Genomic DNA, 15249 nt, shown 5'->3' on the forward strand with positions numbered 1-15249 from the left:
CTGGCATGGAGCAGGTCCTGGGGACCAGGACACCACCACCCAGCATGAAGCAGGGCCGACCCACAGGGATGCAGACACGGCACAGAGCAGGGCCGACCCCTGGGGACATGTAGCAGCAGCAGGAGGTGGCCGTGCGCCATGTGTGCCCAGGCCACCTTGGGGACAGATCAGAGCCAGCCTGGGTGGAATAATGGTGGTTTATTTCTGAACTTGTACACAGCGGTGTGGTGAAGGCAGGCTGTGGTGGCTGCTGGAGCGAGGGGGGGAGATGTGTCCTGGAGGAATGGGGGGCTGTGCTCCAGGAGGGGCAGCTGCAGAGGGGAGGTGCTCCAGGGATCAGGGGTGGGCTGGCTTCAACAGCGTGTCCTGGGGAAGGGGAAAGGGTGATGGGCTCCGTGAATGGGAATATGCTAGAGCCCTGGCAGCCCAAACACAACCTCTTTTCCAGTGCTGGCCCCCAGGTGTGGAGACACCGACATTCTCAGAATCACCTTCTGTGCCAGCACCTCCCTCAAACTCTCCGCAACTTCTGCCATTTCTTTCAGCTCCTACAGTTCCCCACCTGCCCTGGCTGTCACAGCACCCATTGGTTCCTGTATGTGCCTCCATCCCACCGGAGTGGGGATGGGGATGTGGTGAACTTGGGTATGGGGACAGTGACAGGTACAAGATGGGGCTTCCCTCTTGGTCTGGGCAGAGCAGGAGGGCACCTGTAAACAGCCCCCTTAACATGGCAATAAATAACTTCGGCTCTTTTTGGTCTTTAGGGAAATAAGGATTTGGGAGAATTTCTTTGAGAAGGAGTTAAAAGTTAAAAAACATAAAAAACAAAAATGAAGGCAGTGAAGAACTGGGGGGCTGCAACTAAAAATTAAATTTTCCTCTCCAAAATGTGGTTTTAATTGACACCAGCCAAATCTAGAGGTTGGGAGACGCTGGGAGAGCCTGGCATCCAATCGATGCAGCCCACCCGCAGCAGATGTACCCCCCCAGGGAAGCAGAGCTGCAGTGGCACCCCAGGATAACACCTGGGAGCTGGGGACAAGAGCTCACGGGGACCACCAAGCCCATCCTGTGCAGGATGGGGCTGGCTGGCAGGCAGGGGCTGCTGAGGGAGGGCCCGTGGGGGGCCGGCTCCCCCACTCTGGCCGCTCCTGCCTGCTGACCACGCAGTCCTGCCCCGAAAGGTTAGCGTGGTAAAAATAGAGCGGGGCCATGGGATGGCGGGCGGGCGGGAGGCACCTGACCCCTCTGGCACACACAGGGGTCGTGGCAGCTCCGAAGGGACAATTTTGGGGATCTCAGCCCCGGGGGTTGGTGTGTTCCCGATGCGGGGGTGAGCGGGTGGCATCACCCGGGCTGACCTGTCGAGGGAGAGGGTTTTTTGGCGGGGGCTGGCTTGTCTAGGAGGTGCAGGGAGCCCCTGAGGGCAGACCCCCCGTCTTCAGCCGCAGGCTGCTGGTCCAGCCCCGGGGACAGAGGTTGAAGCTGTGGATTCCCGGGCTCTTGGTCCCCGAGTCTTCGGAGTCGAGGGAGACGTCCGAGTCCGTCGGGGACCGGGAGGTGCAACGCTTGGCCGGAGACCGCCCACCCACCACGGGGGATGGCAGGGGGCTCTTGGGGACGGGGGACAGCCTGGGCACGGGGCAGGAAGACGCGCTGGATGGCAGCAGGAGCCGGCGACCCTCTGCCCAAGCGGCTCGGGGCATCCCGGGGGAGGCACAGAACTGGGGGCTGCCTGCCCGGGGCGATCGCAGGGGGCTTTTGTGGGTGGGCGAGGGGCTGCCCAGGCTCCCCAGCACGCCGCTGGCAGCCTGGGGCGCTCTCGGCCCCAGCCGGGGCGACTGGGGCAGGCTGGGGGACCCGGCAGAGATGGGGGTGAAGGGCCGGCAGCTCTCCAGCCCCCCGGCTTTGGGAGAGGAGCTCTTCCTGCGGGCAGCGTTGATGATGTTCCTGGCCAGCCGCGCTTGCATCTGCCGGCTGGCCCGGGGCTCCGCGTCCTGCCGCAGCGGGGACAGGGACCTCTCGCTCCACGGGGGGGACGTGGGGGGTCCCTCGTCCAGCTCGGGCACCGAGGCCGGGCTGGCCCAGCCGTCCAGGCTGCCCGGGCGCCGCGCCAGCCGGGGCGTCCAGGTGGGCGATGCAGGGAGGGATGACCGCCTGTCCTGGAGAGGGACAGAGAGCGGGTTAGTGACCCCGCTCGGGGGGACGAAGGGCAGAGCAGGGGTACAGCGGCAGGAGGGTGACAAGGTAAGATTCATGCCGGCACAGCCCCCAGGAGCTGTGGATGTCTCCTCGGGCATTGCACCCCTGCGAGGGGTCCCCAAAACGCATTTGACCCTACACCCCCTCGCCCGTCAAGGAGATGGGAGCAGGCTGAGCCTGCCGTTAATCATCCTTGCCCAGAATATGTCCCAGGACCTGTCATTACCTGCAGCTTCCTAAAGTCTCCCTCTGGGGGATGCTCGGAGCCCCCCCTGCACTGCCCCAGGATCCATCACCCAGCACTGCTCCCCAGACGGCAGGAAAGAGAAGAGCCAGGTGTGACAGCGCAGAGAGTGTATTCAGAAAGAGAGGAAAAAAGAAAAATGCAGGAGAAGTAAAGCACAGTCAAAAGGCAACTTGGCACCATGGGGAAAGTGGTGAGAGAGCATGGGCAGAGGCACAGCTGGATGACAAGCCTTGATGCCCTGCCCTCAGCACCCTCCTCATCCCAGCACGTCCCTTGCTTCCAGCTGTGCCACACAGCACTGCCCACCCCAGCTCCAGCACTGAGCCCGGCTGGGGACAGGGACCCCACCAGGACCCTGGGCCCAGTGCCACTGGACTCTGTCATTCCCCGAGGGATGCAGTTCTTCCTCCACAGTGAGGAAGCAAACGAGGACAGATCCTGAAGGAGCAACAGAAGAGCCAGGAGCAGGCACAGTGAGGCAGAAAGGCAGTGTGTCCCCTCCAGGTTTGCTTTGGTAGGAAGCTGAGAAGAGCTCAGGACAGAGGGGATGTGAAGGAGCAGGCAGAGCTCCGAGAGCTGGAAAAGCCGGAGGCGAGGAAAGGAGGGAGCCAGAGGTGCGATGCTCCGTACAGTTTCCAGGTGAGAGAAGAGCAAGAGCAGCCCTGTGGGGCAGGCAGGCTCCTGCTGGCTCTTTGGGAATCCTGCAGGCTCTGTGCCCAGTTCCTGCTGCCTCCCCGGGACTCCTCAGCTCCTGTTGCACCGGGGGCTCAGCAGCGCCTGTCACCCCCTGTCCCAGCGCTGCAGCCTCACAACCACTTCTTATTTCTATTTTCTATTCCTCCCGCCCCCCTCACCTTTCTTTTTTTTTTTTTTTTTTTTTTTTTTTTTTTTTTTTGTGGTTGGTGTGGCTTTTGGCACTCCCACAGGCAGTTAGGGAGGACTCAGCCTAGCACCGCTGCGTTTTTATCTCTGCCACCACTACTTGTAGTAAAAAGAAGGTTTCCACACCTGCGGCTCGATGCCGGCGTTCCTGGTGGAGTAGGAGGGCCGGGGTGCCTGGAAGCCCGGCCTGGCCCGGGGCAGCGGGTGGCACGGGGAGGCCGGCAGCGCCTCGGCCGCGGCTCCGGCGCTGGCCCGGCTCTCGTGGGCCGGGGCCGGAGCCCCGGCAGCGCTGCGGAACGGGCTGGCTGCGCTCTGGGCAGGGCTGGGCGCCACGGGGGGATGCCAAACCGGGGAAGGAGGCAACGGAGAGACCGGGCAGGAGGCTTGCTGGGGGTAAGAGTAGGAGTCGGGAAGAGAGGGTCTGGGTGGAGGCACCTCCTGAGGCATGGACCTTGCTGGCACCTTGGATGGGGAGAGGATGAAGAGAGAAGACTGGAGCTGGTAAGGCTGGTGCCTGGAGATCTCCAGCTCCTTCTGGGACACCTCGTTCTCCGTGAGGTTGTTGCCATACAGCGATGCAGGAGGGGTTTTGGAGGGCCTGCAGGGACTCTTGGAGGGGTGTCTGGAGACCATGGGTGACAGGTAAGCATTGTTGTCATACTTCCAGGAGGGAGGCAGGGACATGGTGGGTGATGGGGACCGCAGCAGCTCAGGCTGGGAGGGAGCCTCAATGATGAACTTCTCCATCCTGGATTGTCGGCGGGCAAAGAGCTCAGCCCCCTTCCCTCTTGCTTCAGTGAGGATGTGGCTGGGCTGCGGCTTCTTCTTGGGCTGGATGGTGGGAGACTTGAGGCAGGAGGACCATGCCGGAGCATCCTCAGCCGGTGGGAGGTGCTGCACACCCCTGCCTGTGCTGTTGGGGACAAAGTTTGCAGCTTCAGCCCCGAGGGCAAAGGGCTCATCCTCGGCGCTGGGCTCCCCCTGCTCCTTCTGCTTCTTCCTGCTGTCTGCACTCTGAACCAGGTCCAGCAGGTCGGGGTTTGGGCTCAGCTTTGGCTTCTCCAAGAAGGTGAACATGGACTTTCTGCTGGCTCTCCGGGCAGCCGACTCCTCCAGGATCCCTGTTTTGGGCAAGGGGTTTGGTCCGCTCACCCCGCAGGCCAGGAGGGGATCTGGCAGCATCTTCTGCTCCTGCGTGGGGTACAGGGCTGAGTAGGCAGGGGGGGAGCGGACACGGGTGAGGGGTGGGGGGCTGCTGAGGGTCTCTGCATAGGTTGGTGGTGGGGGCAGCTCGGGGGCAGGAGGTTCCTCGGCCGGCTGGGCACTGGCAGGGGATGCCTGGGTGCCGAAGGGTCTGGCTGTCCGGTTCTTCACGGGCTTGGGCTTGGCCAGGGTGAGATGAACCTCGTAGTACTGCCGGCCCTGTGTCCCATTCTGCTGCTGCCCGGCTGGGGGTGCCATCCCTGTGGCTGTCCCCGCTGGCGCGCTGGGCACCTCGCTGGGCACCTGTCCGGGCACCTGACCGGGCACTTTGATGTTCTTCCCCTCCTCGGGGCTCCGTGGCAGGACAAGCGCCGCCGAGTTCGGCCCCGCAGGAGCTCCTGCATTTCCGAGCCCCTCCAGCCCTCTCTCCATCCCCCTGGCTGCCTGCTCCTGCACGCCGTTGGTGGTGGCCGATGCCATGTTCTCCTTCAGGTAAACGCTGAGTGGGACCTGCTGGGCTTCAGCAGGAAGCTCCTGGCACGGGGAGGCGTTTGCCAGCATCCCCTCTCCTGGCTTGCCAGGCTGGTCAGGCTCCGGCTTCATGCCCTGCGGCTGGCTCTCCTCCATGGCGCCTTGGCGGGGCTGGGGCGCGGGGCTCAGGGGCAGCCCCCCGCCATGCCCGGCCCCCGTGAGCCCCTCCACGCGCTGCCTGCGCCGGTGGAACAGCAGCACGCCCTTGGAGCTGGGGCCGGGCGCCGTGGTGAGCTGGGCCGCGATCCGCTGGCTCCGCACCTTCGCCTCCTTCAGCTCCTTCTCCGAGAGGCTGGCGCTGCGGGAGAGACCTGGGCAGAGAGGAGAGGGGGATTAGAGCCCTCAGAGGGAATGTGGGGTGCCAGTCCTCTCGCCCTTCCTCCAGGCATCCCAACTTTTTCCTTGGCAGGTGGGAGAAGGCAGGAGAGATGCACCGGGGCTGGGGTACACGGTCCGGGGGCAACGGGGACCCAGCACAGCCATCACGAAGATGTGATGGAATCCCAGGGGACACCTAGTGACGCTCAGGACGTTTCCAGCATCCCACCCCGTATTTCTGCTGGGTTCTGCGCACCCACCGCGCTGACCACACGGGAAAGGAATTTCTCGGAGCAGGTCTCCGGTTGCAGCTCACATGGCTTCGGGCCCCGGCTCAAAGAGGCAGCGGCAGGGAAGAGGCCAGCGTGTGTCCCCCTGCCCCGAACCCCGACGTGCTCAGCCCCCAGCGGGCAGGACATTAACCCGGGGACAGCGGGGACGTGCCAACCCCCCCCGCCCTCACAGCAGGGCCGGTGGGCAGCCCTGGTGGGAGACTCATCTGTGGAGCAACACGAGATGGCAGCAGCCGACAGAAGCTGTGCAGATCCTGCCCAGCTGGTCACAGACACGGACACAGCGAGGAGCCACCCTCACGCCTCGGCACTCCAGACAAGCGCTAAAAGCAATGTGCTAAAAGCCTGGCGCGATCCCCGCGGCGAGCAGCCAGTGCCGCTGGGCTTCTCCTGTGCCGGACAAAGGTCAGGGCACCAGCCCTTCCCTAAGACCGAAAGGATGTGGAGCTGCCGGGAATGCATTTTCTCAGGGTGAGCAATTTCCTATGAGCCTGCCCCCCCGAAAGTACCCGTGGGAAGGGCAGTGTCCCCCACCCTGCCGAGGCCACTGCTGGGCACAGACACCAGCGCCGACCATCAGCACCACCCCTGCGCCCAGCAAGGGTGCAGCCCCTCTCCAAAGGCACTGCCGGGATGGCTCTGATGGGTGTCTCTGCTCTGTCTCTGGCCCCAGCAGGGAGGTGGGTGGCCAAGCTCCCAGCCCTGCTCTTCTTTCCTTCCCATCCCATGCCTTCCCGTCTTCCCTTCCTTCATGTGTTCCTCATTTTCATGCCTTCTGTGCTGCTTGGGAGTCTTCCAGGATATTTTCAGCAGTGGCTCAGCCTACCAGCGCGGGAAAGGGATGGATGACTAAGCCAAATCCTTCCAGCAAGCCCACGGTAAGCAGGAGGGCTGCAGGAAGCTGGGCAACTCCTGTTCCTCACCCTTCATTCCTCCTACCTCCCTCAGCAAGCACCCAGCAAGTCCTGGCACACAGCTCAGGTGTGCAGGGTGCCCGGGATGAAGTCTTCAGGCTGCCAGCAGGAGGGATTTATCCGGGCGGGGGGCAGAGGAGGCAGAGATGCCAGTGGAAACCCCGCTGGAGACGAGGAGCCCGGCGGCAGCGGCGACGCCGGCGGCCGGAGCCGGCCCGGTTCGCGGCCGGCATTGTTCAGGCCGGTCCGTGTTTGCCTTGGCGCGGCGCGGAGCGGGGCCGCTGCTTCCTCCGGCCGCGCTGCCTGGAGGGCGGCCAGCAGCGCGGCTCCCGCTCCGCGGGGTCACCCTCGCCGCCTTTATCTCCGAAACGGAGCAGAAACACGGCCAAGGAGCCGTTGAGAAACAAGCCACAGGCTCCAGATGTCTGCGGGTTTCGTGCTCCGGGAGGAGCATCCCCGCTTCCTCGGCGGCCGGGGCTGCCTAAGAAGCCGAGCTCTCGGCGGAGCCATTTCGCAGCCTCTTGCTCTTGCTACTGCCTTTGAACAGCAAACGAGGGGCCCTGGGGGATCTCCTCCGTGCTGGAGGGATGACTCAGCTCTTGGCCAGCCCGTTCCTGCTTGGACTAGCCGCCAGATACGCTCCCACGTAGCCGGGACAATACCGGGATTTGCCCACCGCGATTTTGTCCCTGGGTGTCTCCATCCCTTGCTGTCACCATAGCCACGGGCATCGCTCCGGCCCGGGGTGTGCTGCAGGGTGGACTCTACCACCTAAAATCCATTAATCCACCACCTGTAATCCATTTCCATCCATGCCCATCCCCTCCAGTCTTCCAGCACCCTCAGGATACTGCTTGGGATGCTGAGGGTAAGAATTGCTCTTCACATCCGACTTTTATGACACAGATGAAGAGCACTGAAGCCTCTGGCAGTCCAGAGGAAATTGCTGCAGCCTGAGCCATGGGATGAGGTTATTCACCCAGTGCAAGAGCCTTTTTCCATGTGCCATGGTGTCTGGAGGGATTCTGCCACCTGGGGCAATTTCTACACCACACACTCCCCTCCCAGCCACAGGGAACATTCCATTATCCTTCTCTGCCATCTCCTGACAGCTGGTAGCCCTGGGTGGGCTCTGCTTGGTTCTTTTCCCCAGCCCCAGGCAGGCAGGAGGGAACTGAATGCACTGAGAATGTCCAGGTGCTGGGGAGGAGAAGGAAAAGGGTGTGGGGCTGAAGGCAGCCAAAGATGTGCAGGAAGGAGGTGAAAGTAAAACTATGCATGTGTCCAAGGGCACTGGGAACTGCTCTCCACCCATTGTCATGAGCCCAGTCCAAAATCCAACAGGTGATGGCCTTTCCCTTTCCTTTTCCCTTTCCCTTTCCCTTTCCCTTTCCCTTTCCCTTTCCCTTTCCCTTTCCCTTTCCCTTTCCCTTTCCCTTTCCCTTTCCCTTTTCCCTTTCCCTTTTCCTTTCCTTTCCTTCCCTTCCCATGACACTGTCCCTCAGGAAGGAAACATTTCCCCTCTCTGGATGTCCCATCTTTCCCAAGACAAGGAGCCCCACCAGCCCTCTCCAGGGCCCTGTGCCAATGCTGCAGGAGGTGCTCCCTGTGCTCCCTGTGCCCCATGGAGCTGCCGAGCAGCCCCAGGTGCTGTTCTGGTTTAACTCACTCCAGCTCTGGCCACACAAGCCCGTAGATCTCTATCTATATATTTATATAGGCACTTGCTCTGTAGGTTTTCTGTTGCTCCAGGGGTGACTTCCTGAACATCCCCCAAGTGCAGGGCATAGCAGCTTCTTGCCGAGCTGTCAGTCATCCTTCCCACAGCATGTGCACTGCTCTTTCCTCCAGAGTGAGGAGGACGAAGGTGATGAAAGGCATTTTTGTTACTCTCACTTCCTGGGCAGATGGGGGAAAAGAATTCCTTCCATCTCAGCTTTCCATGCAAAGGATGGATCCCCCCGAAGGGTGCTAAAGCAGGATGTCTGAAGTGCAGCCAGGAAAGGCTGGATTCACCATCTGACCCCAAATGAAGGTGAAAGATGGATCAGACATGGCTTGTGACCCATCCTGCCCTAAGATGGACTCTGAGAGCTGGAATGGGATGAAGATTTGGCTTTAAATTGCAGTTTCGCTGATCTGATGAATTCTGTGGAATTCAGTGATGGTCTTGACATGGCTGGGATGTCACAGGAAGGAAAAAGAGTGACTTGGAAGCTGTGCCTGCTGAGAAGTCCTTGTATGCAGAAGAGGTACCCAAGTCTTAATGATTGCAGACCCACATCTTAATGACCTGCAGGGTGCCAGAGGTCATGTGAAATCTCAGACTCAGAGCTGGCAGGTGACTCCAAAGTTCTTCCATCTGGGCTCTGTTCCTGGCCTGTCCATGTCTGGATGCTCAGCCATCCTGGTGGGCAGCCCAGCTTGGCCATGCTCAGGGTGTCCTACCAGACCACCCCTGACACAGCACCCACATCCACAACCAGCAGGCACTTTTCCCCATTTCCAAGCATTTCTTGGACTTCTGTGGTCAACCCCAAACAGCAAAAACCCTGCTGGGAAAATCCCACTGGCAAAACCAAGAGCAAAACCAAGACAAACCCCATTTCCAGAGGGACACGCTCTGCGCCACCTGACACAAACCCCAGTGCACATCCACAGCCAGGCAATGCTGGGGAGAGGACATCTAGTGTTTTCACCCAAACATTGAGGACTTTGGACACTGAGGAAATGTAAGCAGGTTTTTTGGCAAAGCAGCAAGCTGGCCCCTTGCCCCAGCTACAGCTGTGCAGGATTTTTTTGCAATGCGTACCAACTCACACACATTTAAGTCTGTGCACATATTCCCCTCCAGCTCCCAGTTATCCCAAATAATCTGCAGCTAGGAAAACACGGAGGTTAGCACAGACAGGCAGCTGAGCTAGCTAGAAACGGATATGATTCAAACATATGGATAGAAAGATGACAATTTTCTGCCTCATTCCCAGCTTCCAGCCCTCCTATGCCCCAGATACAAAACCTCCATGAAGTTCTTATCTGTGCTGGCCCTGCAGCTCCATAAAGATCTGGCTGAAGTCGTGGATGCTGTGGTGGGATCAACCTCGCCTGCCTGGCAGACACTCTGTGCTGGGCCTCTCCACACGGGTGCCTTTGCCAGTGACAAAATGTGGCACAGCGAGAAAATTCGTTGCGCTTGCAAGTTTTCCCTGAGCTCTGTTCACAGGGGCTTTGCTGGATTTGGAGCTGTTTGCCTCCCCATGCTCCTCCCGGCTCGCAGCCGTGCCTGGCACTCAGCACCCAAATCCTGCTGAAATGGCCCCACAGTCTCCAAGCAGCGAGTCCTGGGGCACCCAGTCCCCACACGGGGGGAAAAGGGGGTGGTGGGGGTTAAGTTCAAAAGGGGCTGTCTGCCCCTGCCCATCCCCAGTTCCTGGGGGATGCAGTCAGCAGCCCCAGCCCCACATGTGCCCACACTGGGCAAGAAGAAGCTGTTGCCATCACACAGGTGGAGGCAGCACCTTCCCCAGCTGGCTAAAATCAAGCTTTTATCTTTGGAAAAGGCAGCTGGAGCCGGGCAGACCTCTGCCAGACAGCCCTGCAGAACCAGCCCGTGCCACGGCCGGGTACCACGGGGACTCCATCCATCCTGCCTGGAAAGTGCGTCCCAGCCCCATTGTGCCCAAAGCTGCTGGAACTCGCCGCGACCCATCCCGGGCTGCAGGGCCCCGAGGACAGCCCCGCCGGGCTGTGCCCCGAGGCAGCGGCGCTGGCCCGGCCGGAGAAGGTCAAACGGCTCGGAGTGTCCTGAGGGGTGGGCAGAGCGGGGAGGGCAGCGGAACGAAGCGGGGCCCTGGCCTGTCCCTTGCACAATCCGTAAAGGATCCATCCTGCTGGCTGCCAAGCCGAGGGCCAGACCTCGTGTCCCAGCATGGGTGGCATGGCCAGGGGAGGTCACGTCCCTGACGCAGGGGACAGGGGACATCGCCTGGGAAGACGTGGGAGCCGCGACCCTGCGAGCCCCGAGGAGGACCCCACGTCCCTCCACGTCCCCGCCGCGTGTCCTCGCTGTGCCTCCCACGCCCCAGTCGGACACCCGGGTGCCGGCAGAGGGAAGCGACACCTGCCCCGCTCATTCCTGCAGACAAACCCCGCTCAGCCGCGGCTGTGTGCGCCCCATCGCCCCCCCTTCACCCACCGCCGCACCCACGGCTCTCCTGGCCATGCACTCCCGTTCCCCGGTGCACCCGGACCCCTAAGCACCCCCTGCGCACTGCCATCCCCCGGCACCCCGGACACCGCCAGCCCCGCTGCACCCCGACTGCGTGCCCGCCCGGCCTCCTTCCCCCGTCACTTCTGCACCGGCACCCCCGCCCGGAGCCCCCCGCTCGCTGCCCCCCAGCCGCTCCAGCCCGACCGTACCCGCGGTGCCGGTGCCGGTGCCGCCTCCCCGCGCAGCCCGACTGCACCGGGGAGGAGGCGGCGGGCAGGAAAGTTGCGGCAGCTCCGCCCTCGGAGCGGGCCCGGGGGAGGCGGGCGGGGGCCGGGGCGGAGGGTGGCGGGTCCCGCCGGCACTGCCCCTGCCCCGACAGACCGACCGACCGGACGGGACGGGTCCTCCCCGCCCGGCCACTCTGGCAGCCGCCCTGCCGCCCCCGATGTTCCTGCTCCGCTGCTTCTCGTCCCGGCTGGGTCTGCCCTGAGCCCGCTGCGGGTGGGGGGGGGGAGCCTGGGCATCCCCTTACCCAGCCCGGGGCATCCCCTTACCCAGCTCCCTGCATCCCCTTCCCACTCCGGGGTATCCCCTTATCCCGTTCTGGGGCATCTCCCCTTATCCCATTCTGGGGGATCCCTCTCTCCCAGCTCTGCACATTCCCCTTAACAGTCATGAGCATCCTCTTACCCATCCTTGGACATCCCCTTACCCAGCCCTTCACCCTTCTTCCCACCTTCCCCCACAGCACCTTACGTTTCAGAAGCTGATGGGGGTGTAGGGCTTTCCCTTTCTTCAGGTTTCCTCAGTGCCTAAAGTTTTGAGGCATGTGGAGGGAGACAAAAATCCAGAGACAAAAATCCAGCACTGGTGTCAGTGCCCTGGGGACCTCCTGGAAACAGTACTGAATCCTCTCTGCCAGGGGTGGTCTGCTCCCAGCCACAAGGGAAGCACAGATGATCCCTGGGGAGCCAGCACCACCTCCATCACCCCACTGGGGCTGCAGAGCTCCCTGGCTGCAGGTGAGACCGGCCTCACCCCCTTCCCATGCCTGTCCACACCTCAGGATGAGCTCTTGGCTTGATTTTTTGCCTTTCTAATTTCCTTTCTTCCTGCCCCTCTGTGCTTTTTTGTGCTTTCCTGGTTTTTGAGGGAGGCTGGCTCTGGCTCTGCAGCCCCCAGGGAGTGAAACCTTCCATTTATTTGCACACCAGACAGAGAAACCAGTCCTGCCTCACTGCCTCTTCCCGGGGCTCCTGCGCTCCCCAGCCTGCCCTGAGAGGTGCCAACCAGCCCGGGCCGCCGTGCCGGATATTTGAGAGCAGCCAGCCTGGCCTTGGGCTGCTGGATGGGGACCAAAGGGGCACCTGGGACCCGCCTGGGTGGGCCCACGCAGCTCAAGGTGGGGCACCCGTTTGGCTCCCGGCTCCCAGGGCCAGCCCTGCACCACTCTGGGTGTGGATGGATGCGCCCTCTTCTCCTGAAGAAGCTGGAAGAGGCTCCTGTACCCCATCACAGCTAAAGAGAAGAGGAGCAAGTCCCTGACATCTCCCAGGGATGCTCCTGCAGACAGCCTGCATCAGGAACAGCCCTAGTGTTAATTATGAGGGCACCTGCTCTTTCCTCTCACCTGCCCTGAACCAAACCTCTGTTTCCCAAACCTGCAGGCTTTTTGCAAGGTCCCAGACCTGCTCTCAGGACCCTCAGTGACATCCTGCCTGCAGGCTCTGGAAAGTCTGACGGGTCCTGCAGGCAGTGGCTGGTGGTGATCTCACTTGGAGGGGGAGGAAACGGGACAGACAAACTCTTTCCAACAAACCTGTTGAGTTACTTTAAAATTCCAGGCTGGCAGCAAAAGTGCTGGATGGCGGGGCGGATTAGGAAAATGCTGAGCCTGGACAGAGTCAGGCCTGACCTTTCCCCACCGCAGATCTGCCATCCCGGAGCAGTGAGAAATGGGAAGACTATTTGGGTCCATCTGGTTTGTGTGCTGAGCCCTGAAACACGATGCTGCTGGGGCAGCTGTGAGCCAAAGGGCTTGGCTGAGCTTCCCAGCCTGTGTCCCATCCAGGAGCCGCTGGTTTTGAGGATGCCTGACACTGCAAAAAGGCAGGGAGTGGGTTCTGGACAGCGGGTTTGTGTCAAGCATCCCCAGTCGGTCCCACCCCACCCTTGGGAAAACCAGCAGCATCGATAAGGCCATCCTGTGGGGACAGGGACACACCTGCCTTGGCACTGTGCGACAGCTGAGATAACAGCTGGGCAGGAGCAAAATAGAAAGGAGGGTGGAAGCGGGGTTTAAAAATGCCTGTAGGAGGATGGGCTCTGTGGGAGCATCTCCCACAGGGAGGTGGGGCATTCCAGGCATGGCAGCAGCCCCAGTAACCCTAGATAAGAGCCTGTAGTTGTGTCACTATGGCTGAAGGGACAGTCATGGGCACGGCTGTGGCACGGGCTGTGAAGTGAGGCGATGGCAGAGAGAACTGTAGGAACCAACCAGCCTGAAATAAAGCGCTTAGTTTTTAAACCAGGGGCTGACAAAAGTGGCTCAAAGCCATGAGAGGAATGCTTGGCCATGCCCAGTCAGTGGAGGAGAGGTGTCCCTGTCCCAGACAGCGCCACAGGAGCTGCTCTTGGGCAGGACCCACCAAGCCCCATGGCCAGGGTGAGGGCTGGGAAGTCCATCCTGTTCATGCCCCACTGAGGGATGTGTTGAGTTCCTGGAGACAGTGGGAACCCGCCTGCTGCCTTCCCACCCCCCTCCCGAGAAAAGCCACAGATTCCTCCTTATTTTTAAGGCCAGAGAGATCATCTCAAGCTAAATTAGTCCCAGCAGCTCTGCTGGATGTCTGGGATCTCTAACCCAGGGAAAGTCCTGCCCTGGGAAGAGCTGGGTGTTCTCACCAGGAGCACAGTAGTGCCTTTCCCAGGGGGACAGTGGCCAAAGGGGGTTTCTCTTACCTGTTTTCCTTGGCTCAAAGTCAGGGTTGATGAGGACCCGTTGGATCTTCACCACTTTCCACTCCTGGCTGGGATTGTCTGTGGGGCTGTCTGCTGTGGGGGGCAGCTCTGGGGCAGAGCCAGGGCACTTGGAAGGGGCTGCAGGCTCCTCTGCCAAGGCCAGGCTGCTGCCATTCAATGGGGGTTGTGGTGCATCCCCATTGAGCCCCCTGAGGTCCCTCTGGCAGCTCCCACTTGATTTCCCTCCCAGCAGTGCTGTCTGTGCCTCCTGCTCGCCTGGCTTGGAGGCCGAAGCATCCCAGAGCTGATGGCATCTCTGCCCCTCTCTGCTCCCATTCTCCTGCCAACAGCCCCTGTCCCCCTCAGTGTCCCCCTTGGCTGTCCCACGGACACAGGGGGGCTGCTCAGCCTCGCCAGGCATGGGGCAGCTGGGCTGGGGGTGGAGGCAGAACTGCTGGAGCCTTGTCCTCAGCATCTTTCTTCACTGGTTTCCTTCACTGGCACTCCACGGCCTTTCCAAACAGCTCTGCATGGCCAGGAGGGTGGATCCTCCCTCAGAGCATGGGCACCATGAGGGAGGGCAGCCACATGCCAGGCACGAGCTCAGCTCTTGCAGGCAGGAAAATTGGGCACGATGCCACTGGAGCAGGCAGGTTTTGGAGACCCGGATGGAGGGATGTGTCCAGGGGAGGCAGGCCAACAAGGAGGTTTTTGCAGGAATTTCTCTTTTCCAGGCAGAGGATCAGCATCCAAAGACCTGTGTAAAGGGAAGGAGTAGCGTTGAGGATGCTTGGGCTTGCACTGATTTCCTATGGCCACGAAGGAGCTCCCAGCAGCCCCAGCCCAACTCTAGCTCCAGCACCACTTCCTATGAGGAAGGACCCCCTGAAATGCAATTTAGAAATGCCCCAACCCAACACTGTGCTCACCACCTCAGCACCCTCGTCCATCCGTCCTCACCCTGGGGACAGCACCCATGGGCAGAGCCCTGTGCCCGGCTCCCCTCGCTTTGTCAGCCCAGAGGAGGCTGTGGCAGCCCTGTTAGTGCTCAGCACCAGGGCACCACTGCTCTGGAGCTGGGAGTGTTCAGCCAAGAACCAGATCCCCGAGGATGTTGCTCAGGGTTATCAGGAACAAAAAAGGAAAAGTTCCAGCATCCAGCTAAAGCGTGTTTAACCATTGAGTGACTCATGCGGCGTCAGGACGAGCGCAGACAGAGCCACTTCCCTCCTGCCAGGCATAAATCCTGTCGGGATGACGAACCCACGCACCAACACAGACAAGTTATCAGCTGGGAGAGGGGGATGTCATCTCTCCCAGGGCAGGATATGGGTTACAGTGTACGGAAATTCCTTTGAGTCCTTTGCTCGCACAGCATCACCCAGCCCTGCTCACAGCAAGGCTGGTCCCGGGGAAGAACCTCCTGAGAGATCCACAGCACCCAGAGCACATGGACCATGATGGATTTCCCAACCTAACAGCCCA

The 15249-nt window shown here is 61.2% G+C and overlaps 1 protein-coding gene across 1 annotated transcript; it reads right to left on the reverse strand.

Annotated features, from left to right (window-relative positions):
• Nucleotides 1-1200: 1200 nt before the first annotated feature.
• Nucleotides 1201-14239, reverse strand: SYNPO (synaptopodin). The gene is made up of 3 exons (XM_031506026.2): nucleotides 13765-14239; nucleotides 3461-5379; nucleotides 1201-2165 (listed from the first exon to the last, which is right to left on the reverse strand). Exons 1-3 carry the CDS (start codon nucleotides 14237-14239, stop codon nucleotides 1404-1406), a joined length of 3156 nt encoding a protein of 1051 aa, XP_031361886.2. The 3' UTR covers nucleotides 1201-1403.
• Between the last annotated feature and the right edge of the window lie 1010 nt (nucleotides 14240-15249).

This window comes from Lonchura striata, chromosome 15, assembly GCF_046129695.1.
Source record: "Lonchura striata isolate bLonStr1 chromosome 15, bLonStr1.mat, whole genome shotgun sequence".
In the NCBI taxonomy this organism is placed as follows: Eukaryota; Metazoa; Chordata; class Aves; order Passeriformes; family Estrildidae; genus Lonchura; species Lonchura striata.